Here is a 14,648-nt window from a genome sequence, read left to right on the forward strand (position 1 = left end):
GGCGTATGCATGGTCAGGAAAGGCTGTTGGTAAGTCGTGGGAGACGTCCCATGCACAACTTGTGCCTCTGCAGTGTGCTTGCAAGCTGGATTGGTATCTGGTCAGTTGTACTTGGCCGCCAGCAGAGAAAGCTGTTAAGCTGTTGTACCGGGCCGTGGAGGGCTCGGATTGTTGTTGCTGGCACAAGGGGATTTTGCCATTTGCTGTGCCATAGAGGGCTCAGTTTGCTAGAACCCAGGACTAGCAATTGTAAGGGCAAATCCTGATTTGTGGTTGTTACACTGTGTGAATGTGTCCTGACTGTGAGAAAGATTGTGAGAGAGTTTGTTGAGACGTGCTACCAGCATGAAGTGATTGAGAAGTTTGGACCTGCGGTTCCGTTTTCGGGCGACTGAAACGGCCGGGGAAAAACAAAGCGAGTGGGGTGTATGAAAACCCTTAAAGCCCCCTCCCTGCTGTGACTGTGGTGTGTGTGTTTTGGTTACTGGGATGGTGTTCACTGTAACTGTATTTTTGAGGCAACATCCATCTTGTGTTAAAAGTTTTAAGTGCAGCACATGCTGAGTGAAAGAGTTGATTAGCCTCTGAGAGCTGAGGTGTGAATGTTTTTGAAGCAGATTGAGGACAAAGGACAGAACCAGTTTGGCAAGAAGGAATAGAAACCCTTGACAAGAGCTTAGTTGTGATTTAGGTATGGAAACTGTGTTTGTAGATTGTTGGAATTAAAATAAGGGTAACTTTGGTCTGAGAACTCAATCTCGCCAGATGAATAAAAGGAATTCCTTTACCTAAGTGGTTTAGGCTTGACTCGTAGGAGCTTCTGAATTCAGCAAACTGGTGAATAGACAGAGGAAATAAGAGAATGCATTTAGAAGGCTTATATCAGATGTCTGTTGGGAGACAAGTGGCTCTGGATTAGGAGCAATGGGCTGTGGAGGATTTAGAAATTCAAAAATAAGTGAATGGAATAGCTTGTATTTTGGGGAATTTTCTTGCAGCTTTTGGTGCATCTAGAGGTTGTCACAGTGCCTGGGTGCTTTTGCAGTGTAAAATTTGTGCAGGACGGTACTATTGTTCTTCTGCTAACTGGTACAGAGGAAGTGCCCAGTGTAAACAACAGCTCCTTGATCAAGCTGATTTAGAGCAACAATTTCTGTTTCAACTCCAGCTCCACCTTTAACTCCAACTCCATCTTTAACCAAAGCAATTTCTATTTCAACTCTGTCTCTAGCTCTAAGCACAGCTGAATCAACTCTGATTTCTATTTCAAGTTCAGCTTCATCTTCTATTTTATCCCCTACTCCGACTACTCCACTTACTCCTAAATCTCTCCCACTGCCCAGCAGTGACAGTGAGGAAGAGGAGCCCTTTCCAAAGGCTCCTACAGCATCCTGGACTCAGAAACAAACCAAAGAAGAGAACATCACAACGGGGAGGCAGTGGTTGCTCATTTTAAGAAAAACTGAGATGGACCAGAGGATCTTACCCTAGGAGACCCTCTAGTTATAATGAAACTAGGGAACAAAGAAAAAAAAAAAGTTTTGATAAACACAGGGGCAACATATTCAGTGTTAAATAAAGCTTTAATATCAATAAGAGATGATTATGTTATAGTAAAAGGGGTAACTGGCCAATCTGAAAAAGCCTATTTTTGTAGGCCATTGAAATATAAACTTGGGAAACAATGGGGAATTCACAGGTTTTTATATATGCCCAATGCTCCATCAGCACTTTTGGGTAGGGATCTGTTGGAACTATTAAAGGTAAAAAAATAATATTTAAAAATGGAGAAATTACTTTGGAGGTTGAGGATCAACAATATGTGGAATTGTTAAGCTTGATGTAGATAACTAATGAGGCTGAAGTTAAAAGTGAAGGTGAGATTTACAGGAAAATAACAGATCAGGTATTTTCTGGGGTTTGAGCTTCTAACATACCAGGAGAGCACAGAATGCACCCCTAGTGCAAGTTAAGTAAAAAAAAAAAAAAAAAAAAAAGAAGAAAACAACTAGTTAGAGTTAAGCAATACCCTCTGAAGAAAAGTTAAGGGATTAGCCCAGTGATTGAAATTTTTTTTCCTGTTAAAAAGCCTGAGGGATCACAGCTGTTAATAGGATAACTGAGGATTTACACCCCGTTGTTCCCAAGCCTTACACTTTGTTAACTTGTTTAACACCTGAACTAACATGGTTTATTGTTTTAGATTTATAAAGGATGCTTTCTTTTGCCTTCCTCTCCACGAAGCCAGCCAGAAAATTTTTGCATTTGAATAAAAAACGCAGCTTACATGGACAGTGCTTCGGCAGGAGTTCAAAAAAATTGCCCACCTTGTTTGGAGAACAACTAGCAAAAGATCTGGAATCCTGGGAAGCTCCATCAGGAAGACAACTGTTACAGTATGTGGACGACCTCCTGATAGCTACCAAAACTCAAGAGGCATGTCTGGAGTGGATGGTAAGCCTCCTAAACTTTTTGGGCCTACAGGGGTATCGCATATCCCAGAAGCAAGCCCAGATGGTGAAGCAGACAGTTATTTACTTGGGCTACGAGGTTAGTACTGCACCAAGAACCTTAGGACAGGATCACAAGGAAGCAATATGCCAGACCTCAAAACTCCAGACAGTGAAAGAACTGAGAACTTTTCTAGGCATGACAGGCTGGTGCAGACTGTGGATTTCTAACCATGGGTTGCTTGTTAACCCTCTGTATGCCTTGATCACAGAAGGGAGCAGGGATCTCCAAAAGAAGCAATGCAAGCCTTCGACCAGTTAAAGAAGGCCCTCATGTCAGCTGCAGCCCTGGGACTTCCAGACGTGAGTAAACCATTCTTTTTGTTTTCACATGAGAAGCAGGGGATTGCTTTGGGAATACCAGCACAAAACCTGGGCCCGTATTGCAGGGCAGTCGCCTAAGCAGCTGCATGCAGCAGCTAAGGAATGGCCAGGGTGCGTCAGAGCCATTGCAGCAGTGGCAGTGAACATCCAAGTTCACCCTAGGCCAGAAGATGACCGTGCCGGTATTCCACACAGTGTCTGCAGTCCTAAAAGTGAAAGGGGGACATTGGCTCTCCCCACAAAGATTCCTGAAGTACCAAGCCATAATGGTAGAACAAGATGACGTTGAGATTGTGGTAACTAACATTGTGAATCCAGCTTCCTTCCTCAGTGGGAGTATGGGAGAACCAGTGATCCATGACTGCCTGGAGGCCATCGAAGCCACCTACTCCAGTTGCCCGGATCTGAAGGATACCCTTCTTGAGAAAGACCTGGTCCACCGATGGAAGCAGCTATGTCATCAGTGAAAGAAGGCATGCTGGGTATGTGGTTACCACAAGCAGAGAGGTAACAGAGTCTGGACCATTACCAACCAACACCTCGGCACAGAAGGCTGAAATAACTGCCTTAACTTGGGCTTTAGAGCTGGCAAAAAGAAAGTTAATATCTACAATATCTACACAGGCTTAAGGTATGCATTTGGGGTAGTTCATGCACAAGGAGCCGTCTGGAAAGAAAGAGGACTGTCAAACTGACAAGGAAAAAGTATTAAACATGCACAAGAGATAATAAAACTGTTAGAGGCAGTCCAGCTTCCTGAAAATGTAGCCACCATGCATATCAAGGCACACCAAAAAGTGAGCTCTGAATTGGATGAAGAAAACAAGCTGGCGGGCAGAAAGGCAAAAGAAGCAGCTAAAGGTGAAGTAACTGTTCAAACTGTTGAGGCAGCCTTAATTCCAGATGAGCAAATTTCCACTGAAGGTAAGCCAAAGCACAATAAAAAGGACAAGAGGTGTGGGCTATTACAGATAAAAGGAAAGGAAGACTTTTGTTCTCCTCTTACATGCTATAGTCATTAGTGAAAGAGGAACATGAAAAAACACATTGGGGAATAGATGATTTGTATAATTATTTGAAGGACAGAATCATAGCTAGAAATTTGTAAAATATAGTAATTTAGGTGACTGCCAATGTAGCCTTTGCCTCCAAACTAATCCCAAGAATATTTTTAAACCAAAGCTTGGGTAAATTGGGAAAAGAGGGTACTGATACCTATTGGTATTAACAGATACCTTTTCAGGGTGGCCAGAAGCTTTCCCTACCAGAACTGCCAAAGTGCAAGAGGCAACCAAAGCAGTGTTATAAGAAATAACACCATGCTTTGGAGTCCCAGCCACAATGTTTTTAGATAGGGGGCCATATTTTATTTCAAAATTGTGCAGCAAATTAAGCAGCAAATTATAAAACTGGGGCTCAAACCAGAGAACTAGATGGACCAGGATGTGATGTATAGCCTGAGGATTATGTATACATTAAGCCTTTTGCAAAAAAAACTTTGGAACCACGGTGGGAGAGACCATTCCAAGTGCTCCTCATCATCTTTAATACAATCAAGATCAAGGAACAAAGCACCTGGATCCATCACTCACAAGTGAAGAAAGCTCCTGAGAAACTCTGGAAAGTTATATTGGGTGACAATGAAATAAAATTAAAACTTTCTAGGGAAAATAAATGATAAGTATAATATAATAACTTTTCGAAAAATAGGAAAGCTTGTAATTGTAATGGGTAATCAAATAGATATAGCCTGGAAAGTTGTGGCATTTATGACCATTGCTATAGCCAAGCCAATGCAGCACCACTGCATTAGAATGTGACTGGTAAATATAAGTGCCAAGGGAAAACTTATGATTTTATCCCCTGTAAGTCTCTGATTCAGATGCTAAAAATTACAAATGCAACTGTGTAAGAAAACTTAATTTAACTTGTGCATTTGTAACTTTGTCAAAATTGAAGAATGTGATTTTTCCTATTAGGCACACGTTGTATCCCAGCAACATATAAAGGCAAACTTGACTACTGTTCAAGAAATATTGCCTGTGCCTATAGAGATGAATTTAACTTTAGTTGCACAATTAAGAAGAAAAAATTAGAAAGAAAGAGAACTTTGATTACAATGCATCATGACACAGAGACTATACAGAGAGTATTTAAAAGTACATCATTGGTGGGATGTGCTTTTGGGGTAGTCACCAGCAGCAACTGGTTTGCTCAATACCTTGGTTTATTTGATTACTGTTTTGTTTAATTTATTTGGTATAAGTTTGATTTTGTTTCTTATAATATTTCTTTGGAATTGGAGAATGCTGAAGTGACTAGCAGCTTTAACTTTAATATTAAGAGCATATAGTACAGTTTTAAAGGACCCCTAACACAGAGTTTTGCTAGATGAAGAAGAATTTACATATTAGTAAAAGAATTTACTAACTGTGAAGAAAGAGTGGGGAAATGAGACATAACCTTAAAGAGTTAAGATTTTAGCTAAGGGTTAGAAGCAATTTGTATTGATCAAAATGTAAGTTAGATTAGTAAATGGTAGGTTAATGATTATTAGATGCCCAAGCTAGAGCTAACTGTTATATTATGAGCTTGTTTATAGAAAAAGTGGAGTAAGTGAACTGTCATAAGAACAGATTGAAACCACTAAGAACAGTGGCCAGCACCTGGACTTGGTATCAATCAATCACAAAGCAGGGGACTTTGGACAGTGCCAGAGGGTCACAGAGACCTGATGAAGACTCTCCTGACTTCATCCTTTGAGACCACTGACCCAATTCAAGACCACCGACCCAATTCAAGAGAAGAATTGCGCACGTGTGAAGGACTGATAGCCTCATTTTAATACCGAGCGGGAATGGGAGGTGCTGGGGTTATGCATATGTATTGTATGTAAGATCTTGGAAAATAAATAGAGAGCAAAGAGCCTTTTTCGGGGCAGCCACGCCTTTCGGAGATGACTCCCGTGCCGCCTGCCGGTGAATAAACATACCACTTTCTAACTTTAACTAGTTAGAGGGTCTTTGTCCATGACTATATCAGTTTTCAGTGACTCAATACCTACACAGACAGTAGACTTTTGCCATTTCTCTATGCTTTACACTGCTTAAAACCTGCAATTTAGTGCCTAATTTTATTGGGCTTTGTTTCAATTCTGTCAGGTCCAAATTGTATCCACATGACACCATATACACTTCAACATCAGTTTCTCAACTCCCCACCAGATTCAAGGACCTTTCATTCTTCCTATTCTTATTAACTAAAAAATTTCCTAATCAATAAATTTCAGACTATGGAGAAAAAATTCAACTTCTTGAAGTACCTTCAGGTGTTAGTTCTACTAAAACGTCTGCATTGGTAGTGTTGAATTGCTTTTCTAGCTTTGTTTTGCATGGTTACAAACTAAACCCTAGGGGGTTTTGCCTGAAGATGTTTCCATCTCTATGAAAACTCCTGATTCTCTGATTTGTTTTCATCAAATCACAAATCACAAATCACAAAAAAAAAAAAAAAAAAAAAAAAAAAAAAAAAAAAAAAAATCCAGTAAAAGTTTTCCTGTTTAATTAAATTTTCTGTTCAATAAAATTGATCTGTGCTACGGCTTTCTTATTCCCTAGGGACCCGATCACACTCCACTATGTAGTCAGCATGGTTTCAGTTTGAGAAATCTGGGCTATCTGCAGCAGATTTTAGGCAGATAGAAGAAAACACGACTGACTGTAAGCCAGTCAACCAAACATTCTGGCTGCTGAGTACTTGGCAGGTATAATCAGCTTATAATAGAATATCTATTACCTATCTGCAACCTACATGCTGTAATTCTTCCCCAAGCTGAGTGGGCTTTCGAACACTTTTCATCACAGTGTCCGTGGTCTTTGTTTGAGTGGTACCAGAAACTGAAGTGCTTCTGGACCCCTGTGGGTCTGAAGAAACAGAGAATGTGGGAGGGAGTGAAAGTACAACTGCAGAGGGCAGAGAGGGCTCTTTCCTGAAGTAACTGTGAAATGATCTGAAGAACCTGCCAGACAATTTTCCACAGAGAGCACAGAGAAGTCAGCTGGACAGGACTGAACCGAAGAGGCAGCAGAAAAACAATCTTAGTCCTTCTCACTACAATGTTTATGCTCTTGCGATGGCAGTAGACAAGTGAACAGACGGTCTCGGAAGAAGCCTCTCTATTCCCTTTTGGGTACACATCCCTTGAAAGGCTTTGCTTAGGTCAAAACCTGGAAAGAAATTACTTATTTAGATGTGAGTTATGACCTGATGAGCTTTGTGCACTTTTGCTTCTATGTTTTCCTCTCCCTCTCAGCAAAACTAAGGCAAGTCACCGCCTGTGAACATCTGCAATTGCTGTACAATTATATACACAATATTATCATATTGGGAGAGAAGTAGATAATTTTATTTAAAATATTGAAAGTACTCTTTCTTACAGGGAAAGCACTTTTCAGTGTACACTGGCTTGGGTAGAATGAATTTCACAGCATAAGTCAAATAAAGGTTTTTTAAAAAAGAGAAAATATTCCTACACTCCATCTCAATTTGAAACTGATTCTGAGAGCTAAGAGACAAATTTGTTTGACATGTGACAAATACAGTGTGTACAATCCATTAAAATCCAAATGTAGCAACACAGAGGATGTCACAGTAAGAGTGCTATGCTCAAGTGCAGTTAAAGGAATCGACTTTGACAAGACTTCAGGGGCAATTTATGATGCTAGAAATCCTGATACTTATTCACAATCTCACAGGCACTAAGACTAAAACTTGCAAGGTAATTGTAGTAGAAAAAATTACTTCCCAGGAATGACTTAAGTAGTTAAATGTGAAGCTTTGGAGCCCCAGAGAGGCACAAGGTACAAAGTAGGTAACTAAAACAGATTTTAAGTCTTTTAACTTCAAAAATTAACACTTTGTCATATACTGCTGCCCCATTTTGTCCTTGATGCACTGTTTCAAGAATTTAAATATCTTCTTCTCTAAGACAAAAGCTACTAAAAAGCTTTCAGAATGCTAAGTTGTCTGCTTTTAATTCATGAGATGGCACAAGTTCAGGAACTGTATGTCTACAAAAACATCCTGGCTATGTGTTTCTGAAAAGGTAGGGAAAGTAAGATGACACTGTGATGCACACGGGAAACCAAAGAATGCTGCCATAGAAAACTTTCATTATGGATTTCAGGGGACAGCTATGATGCCAGTTCCAATCCTAAAACAGATTCTCAAATGTGCAAGACTAGTCAAAGTCTTATCAAAGGCCCTTGTCAAATAGTTGGAGCCTAAACTGTTTAAAAATCAGTGACAACTGGCTGATGAACAATTTAAGCAGTTAAACAAGGCATGTCCAGGGCAAACTTTTAAACTACCATGTCTTCCAGGACTGCAGTACTGAAAAAGGATGTTTTAAAACCATGTATAATCTCAGTGAAAGTAAAACAGCTTGCTTTTTATTCTGTCTAGAGCCTCAGGGCTAAGCCCAACCTTAACAATAAAGGTTTTACAGTCATCTAACTAAAGGCTAAACCTAGCTGTTACTGTACTTACGCTTTTGTTAACCTTTTTAATTAGAATGACTGCCTGTAATGTTTACTTTGTGGGCAAAGGACACATGGAGACAGGCTCTACAGAAAGCCTAAGTCTGATGGACACAGAAAGAGGAAGATTATTTCTGTGTCATGTCAATTTCTAATCAGGAAGATTTCTGCATCTCTCAAGCCCTCCAAATGGCTGATTTTTTTCTCCTCAAATTGCATATATGTTCTGGAGGCTCTATTTTCCTGACACTCTGAGATGACCAAGACATATCACTTTGGAGATAAGGAAAAACAGTAAGTACATCACTTTCTAACATTACAACAAATTTACTGCAGAAACAGTTCTGTACTTAGTAGAAAAGAGTCTGTTTTAGCATAGAAACTTATTTTCTAAAGCCTTAGATAACATCTTAGATAACATCTTAGATGGAAAGGGTGGATGTTTTTCAATACAATGTACTGATGTAAAATTACATCTCTGCTTTTCTGATCTGCATGTCAAAATTGAATCTGGGCTTTCATCTTTACCCTATAACTTCATTTTTTAAAGAAATTCCTCAGAAATGGTGCAGAAATGTGGAGAAAAGTTTTTTGTTGGCAGAGATTTTTTAGTTTCTGGGTTTTCCTTTTCTGCCACAGTTCAGGTTAAAATTCAAGGGTGACAAGTAACATGGTACAGAGTTAGGAAAAATATATACAGTAGAAACATTGTTACTCATGTTACCTATCATGTTACTTACAATTTTTAGTTTTGAGACAGAAGATTTACATAGTTGATACACAAGGTGAAGAGTTACCCAGCTCCAAAGACTGGATCCAGATCTCATTGATTCTAGCAGAGATAATCTTATGCACTTCAACTGCCTTGTCAAAACTACGGGTATGGTGAAAACCCAGCAGCAGCTTCATGTGCCACTTATTTATGTGAAAAAATTGTACCAAACTGACTAAGAAAAGGTCATTTTTCAAATTTTTTTACAGTTTTGCAGGCAATACCCCTGCAGTTAGATGTTAAAACTCATAGTGGTTGTGGGTGGGTTTTTGGTTGTTTATTTGTTTGGTTTTGCTTTTTGTTTGTTTGTGTGTTTGTTTTCTTTTTGTTTTGATGGAGAGCTCACTGTCTGACTTTAGTGTTTGTTAAAGAGTTCTTCTGATGGACTAAATCTGAATTTAAATTCACTGCCAGAAATGCCCCATCTTCATAAAGCAGATGGGAAACAAACTACTTTGGTATTAAAAGTCACTTAAAAACCAGCAAAGCTACTGTGGGATCATGCAGCATTCATCTCTATCAATCATTTGTAAAAAACAAAAAGCCAAAAGCCCAACCAAAACCCTCTCCTGATATGAAGATTATGCTGACAATATGCTTTTAAATTCTCAGAACAAAGGAATTTATTTCTACCGTGTGCTACATTTCAAAAAATCTTGCAGCATCCAATTAAATTTTTCCCTCAGCCTCGCTTTGCTTCCTATAGCAACAAGTAGGAGAACCTCTACCTAACTGCCAGAAGCAAAGCATGCAGTACTGGGCTTCAGGGGACTAATTTTTTAAAAAGCAGATTTAAATGTAAAAAACCTGGAGTAGCATGTCTGCATGCTTCTGGATGTATTTATTTTGCGCACAAAATACTTAAAAAAGCCATTTTCTTTAGTCTTCATGAAAACAGTAATTATTAATCTTTTAAGACTTTAAAAGACTTAAAAATAGATAATTAACCTATTAAACTTCCATAGCCATGTCTAGGCATTTGTTTTTCGTATCCACCTTTCTCATCCACTTGTCTTCCAGCACTCTCAGTGGAAAACCACTGGAAGAGCTGATTTAGATTTCTCCTGTACTCACCCATCATGATGTTATGCTACTCTCACTAGAAAAACATATTTACACTTCTTTTGTATTTAACCATCACCATGTTTCCTGAAACTCTCATGCATAAAGAGTCATAAGATTTATAAGAAACAGAAAAAAAATGCACAGAATGGCAGCAAGGAATATTTTTGCCAGCATTAATTAGGCATCGACTCAGCATTACTTGGTTATAAGCATTTTGCATCCTTCCTTTTAGTTGAGTTCCCTCCTCATTACATGACAGCCAGTCATTTTGACACAGCATATTCACAATAGAACCTCTGTGTATTATCACATATTGAAAGCCACTCTGTAACAAAAGAAGACTAAATTACAAATAAGAAAGTATATGAACTTGCCTCATCCTGGGCCCCACCCCCCCTCCCCCGCCCCCCCAGGGTGGTTACAGGAGTAGCGTCATGATTAAAGAGCTGTTCAGTAAAAGTGGTCTCCAGTAAGACTTTTTGTCTCTACAGCAGGTGAGTCTAACTCCTAAGCCTTTCCAAACTGTTCAGGTTTTGAAACAATTTCATTATTGCTTCGTTATGTACACACGTCCCAACTTCCTTGCACAGCTGTATTTGAAATCATCTGATGTAAAACTTTTATTTGCTTTCTTGTTTTGGTATATCAAGACCTGCAAGGTTATGTGAACAAAATAGCACATTAGCAGCCATTTGACACTTTCTCCCAAAAATGCCCCTTTCTCAATTTGTCAGTTTACAATGGCTGCAGGTCTTAAAAGGAGCCCTCTTTTAGTGGCAGCTGAGTTAGAAACGTATTTTTCTGATTTAGAAATTAGAAGCAAAGGAGGAGAGAGGAATCAAAACAAACTCCTACCCAGTTTTAAGATGCAGAATCAATGAATGAAAACATAAAAAGCACTGTTTCGTGAGACAGCAAGAAGCTAAGTTCTAAGGTTGAAAATCTGCAGTTCTATGAACTAATTCAAACCTTTAGATTCAACAGGCAAATTTAGCCTGAGATTCTACTATGCTTGAAGACATTTTCTGCACTCTTTTTTACCTTCCCTTTCTCGCTTTCTTTTCTCTCCCTGTCTGCCAGAATCTCAGAGTACTGTTAGTGGTTCTCCTCCAATCCATGGTAGGCACCTGCTGAAGAGTACAGCATATGTTGTTATATGTGCTGTTAACTCTGGAAGCCTTGGGACTTGGAGGAGTGTTGAAAACTCAGTGAATATTTCCAAGTACCATCTGCCAGGTTCCAAGGTGGTTGGCAAAGCTTCATTTAGTCAGTAACTTCTCCAGAGTAGCTAAATAAATACCCCCCATAGAGAAATACTGAAAAAGGCTGATTCAGCTTCTGGGGAGTGGAAGCTCCTACCAAAAAGAAGGGAGGAAGGCAACACCATGGCAGGAGAAATATTTATTTTCCTTTGAAATCCTAGAGGATTGGACTCACCACTGGAATTAAGTTCTTCCTGTGTGACTAACGAAAGAACTGCTAGTAGTATATTAAATTCAAAAGTTTTTTTCTAACTAGAAAGATATCCAGTTTATGAATATCAGGTTTGGTTTTGCATTCTCAACAGGAACAATCCTGAAAATCTGATGGAAAAAATGCTCAGATGAAAATTAGGTCCACAGTCCAAGAAACCACCAAATGCAATTCTTCCCTGCTTTGCCAGACCTACATATCCTCAGTTTAAAGTCTTTTCTGTAATGTGTTCTGAATTAGTATTTGTAAAAAAAAAAAAGAGTGAAGTCTTCACATGTTTTCATGTTTCATTGGAAAAGCTCTTTAGAAATCTGATCCATGTGGTGTTTTGAAGCCAAGACTATTGCCCTAGTAGCTGTGCATACCATTACTAAGCAAGCTATTAAATATTCATGCAGATGGTGGAATTCAATAATTATACCCAAGCAGTGAGATAAACATAAACAAAATAATGAAAAACCAGCCTAGATTACAAGGAACTAAGTTACTTGTTCTGCCCTGTGAGCTGCACATCATCTTTATGGATACCTTGTGCTGCATATAATGGAGTCTACATGTTAGGCAAAAGAAACTAGTGGTTGTAAGACAACAGTTTCCCAACCTCCCCAATAACTATGGCTGTGCTTAGAAGCAACTGATGAGGTGAACATGAGGGGTACTTAGTTGCATCATCTTGAACCTAGAAGGTCATCCAACCCAAGAGACCACTTAAAACAGAAGATTCCAAGGAGAATCTTACTGAAAAATAATTGTGAAAATGCCATGTCAAAGACATAAATTCTAATCTTGTAAGAGAGAGAAGAAGATACAAATGGAGATCTGAATATTTTTTTACTCTCCTATGAAAGGTGCAGTTGATTTATACAACTCACTTTTTATGGATGAAATGGAAGAAAGAGTCATAATGAAAAATCACTAGATTAATTTTTGCTGCCTTCTGTATTTTTCTTTGTTTGTCTCTAGTTTGGACCTCAACATTTGTAATCAAGGAAAAGAAGAAGAAGTGTAGAGTTACTGATGAGGAGGTGTTTATGTACTCTGCAATACTTGAGAATTGGTTAAAATCCTACCTCTGTTTTTCCTCTCACTCTCTTGCTTTGCCACAACCGTTACAGATATCTCTGGCCACATGAAGTTCCCAGTGAGGGCCAAGAAGCTTTGTTTGGTTTGCTTTTTAAAGTAGAGAACAGTCAGTCTGTTCTTCCTTTAGTGGCACATCATCAACAATACTACCAAGAACAGGAGTGGGACACCAAATTTCTGCTTTTCAGCACAGAGCATGTGGCTCCTATTTTATTTTACAGAAGATATCTAGAGTGTTTTCCCATAATTATGGAAGTCAAAAACTGTAACGATTTTTATGTGTTATTCTGATGCCTCACATTTAAAACCATAAACAACAGTAAGGTGGTACAATGAAAAGCAGTGCATAGAGAAAATAATCACAATAGTAAAAATAACAGATACTAGACAGAAAAGCAATTTCCCTCTTAATTCAAATTCTTCTAAAAAAGCCTTACTGTATTAGAGAAACATAGGCTGTTGGAGTATCTTCAAGTTTTGCCAAAAAAACACTACAAGTAGTCCAGTTAAAATTGAAGTCCTGCCACTGTGAACTTGTCACAAATCCTCCTGCACATTATAGGCTGAGGAAAAGTTAAGACGCGTTCTTAAGATTCCTTATGCTTTACAAATCCACAGCTATACTCAGATGTGAAATGTTAAAAAAAGGTTGGGATCCTTTTCAGAATAAAGATTTCAATAGGCTGTTTTTCCTTTAAAGAACACATATTTTCTTCTTTTTTTTTTTTTTTTTCTGTCTTGAAAAAGACAAGAGTTGAACTGAGCATACATAAAGAAAAAGTTTGAGTTACTCAGCTCAAATTCTCCCTAAAATATGTGTATGCAACTTCAATTACTATCACATACACAGCAGATGGCTGCAGTCATCCGCTTACTTGCAATGTATCTAATACCAGACCCTTCTACAAACTTATTTCAGAGGCTCCTACCAAGGAAGCAGAAATGAAACTTTTGTCTGCAGCTGCAAAGTGCCCATTTTAAGAAATCTGACTTTTCCCATTTTTGGTGGCACTTGAAAGGTATGATTACCCTGTCAAAAGATTCTTACATGAAGAAAGGGCAACTCTAAAATGATGGTCCTGCTCTCTTTAGGAATAGGTCAAAACAGTATTTAATGACACAAACCACTGATAAAGGCAAAAATGCTGTGATTTTTTTTCCAATATCTTACTATGGCACTCACAGTGAAGGAAAATAATTTTATGACAAAAGAAAAATATCATGAAAATGTGGTTTTGTCTTAATTAGTATTAAAATTGAAAATAAGCAAAATAGAATAGCATATCTGTTTAGAGTTAATTGAGGACACAAGGGGGCTGCAACCACTTAAATTTGTGACATAAAATGTCACAAATTTCCTGTGTGCTATGTTTTGGGAAAGCTTTACTTTGTCAGAAAATTAGCCTTCTTCTTACCTTTTTCCTGTGCATCTCTTCGAGCTATTGCTGAAGACAAGGTATGAGGTACATTTGACTGCTAGATCTATGCTATGTCCTCAGCCAGAGAGTTTTCCAGCAGCCTTGGACGCATTCTGATCCAGGTTCATAGCCATAATCCCAAACAGATCTTTTAGCTCTCAGATAGATTATCCGTGTATTCAGAGCATACAGAGAAACTCAAATACCAAGACATGAGACTCACCTGTACACTCATGTTGTAGTCCTTTCCCGTAGTATCCTTTTTCACAAATACACTCAAACTGGCCAGTGTGAGTGCCACATTTACAGCTTGCCATGATGTCACAGCAGTTTTCGTTTGCCTCGCAGAGATACGAACAGTGCGATATATCTTCTTGGATATAGCTGCCAGAGGGCAGGTCTGAAATAGTATCAATTTATTAACAAAGAATTCAAACCAATGTAATCCCACAGTCCTACATTATGC

The 14,648-nt window shown here is 38.7% G+C and overlaps 1 protein-coding gene across 1 annotated transcript in view; it reads right to left on the bottom strand.

Annotated features, from left to right (window-relative positions):
• SVEP1 (sushi, von Willebrand factor type A, EGF and pentraxin domain containing 1) overlaps window positions 1-14,648 on the bottom strand; it is a 126,377-nt gene that overhangs the window by 96,637 nt on the left and 15,092 nt on the right. The window contains exon 3 of the mRNA XM_040089292.2: window positions 14,406-14,582. Within this exon, the coding sequence (XP_039945226.1) occupies window positions 14,406-14,582 (177 nt within the window). The remainder of the gene's footprint in view (window positions 1-14,405; window positions 14,583-14,648) is intronic.

Source organism: Hirundo rustica, chromosome Z (assembly GCF_015227805.2).
Source record: "Hirundo rustica isolate bHirRus1 chromosome Z, bHirRus1.pri.v3, whole genome shotgun sequence".
Classification (NCBI taxonomy): domain Eukaryota; kingdom Metazoa; phylum Chordata; class Aves; order Passeriformes; family Hirundinidae; genus Hirundo; species Hirundo rustica.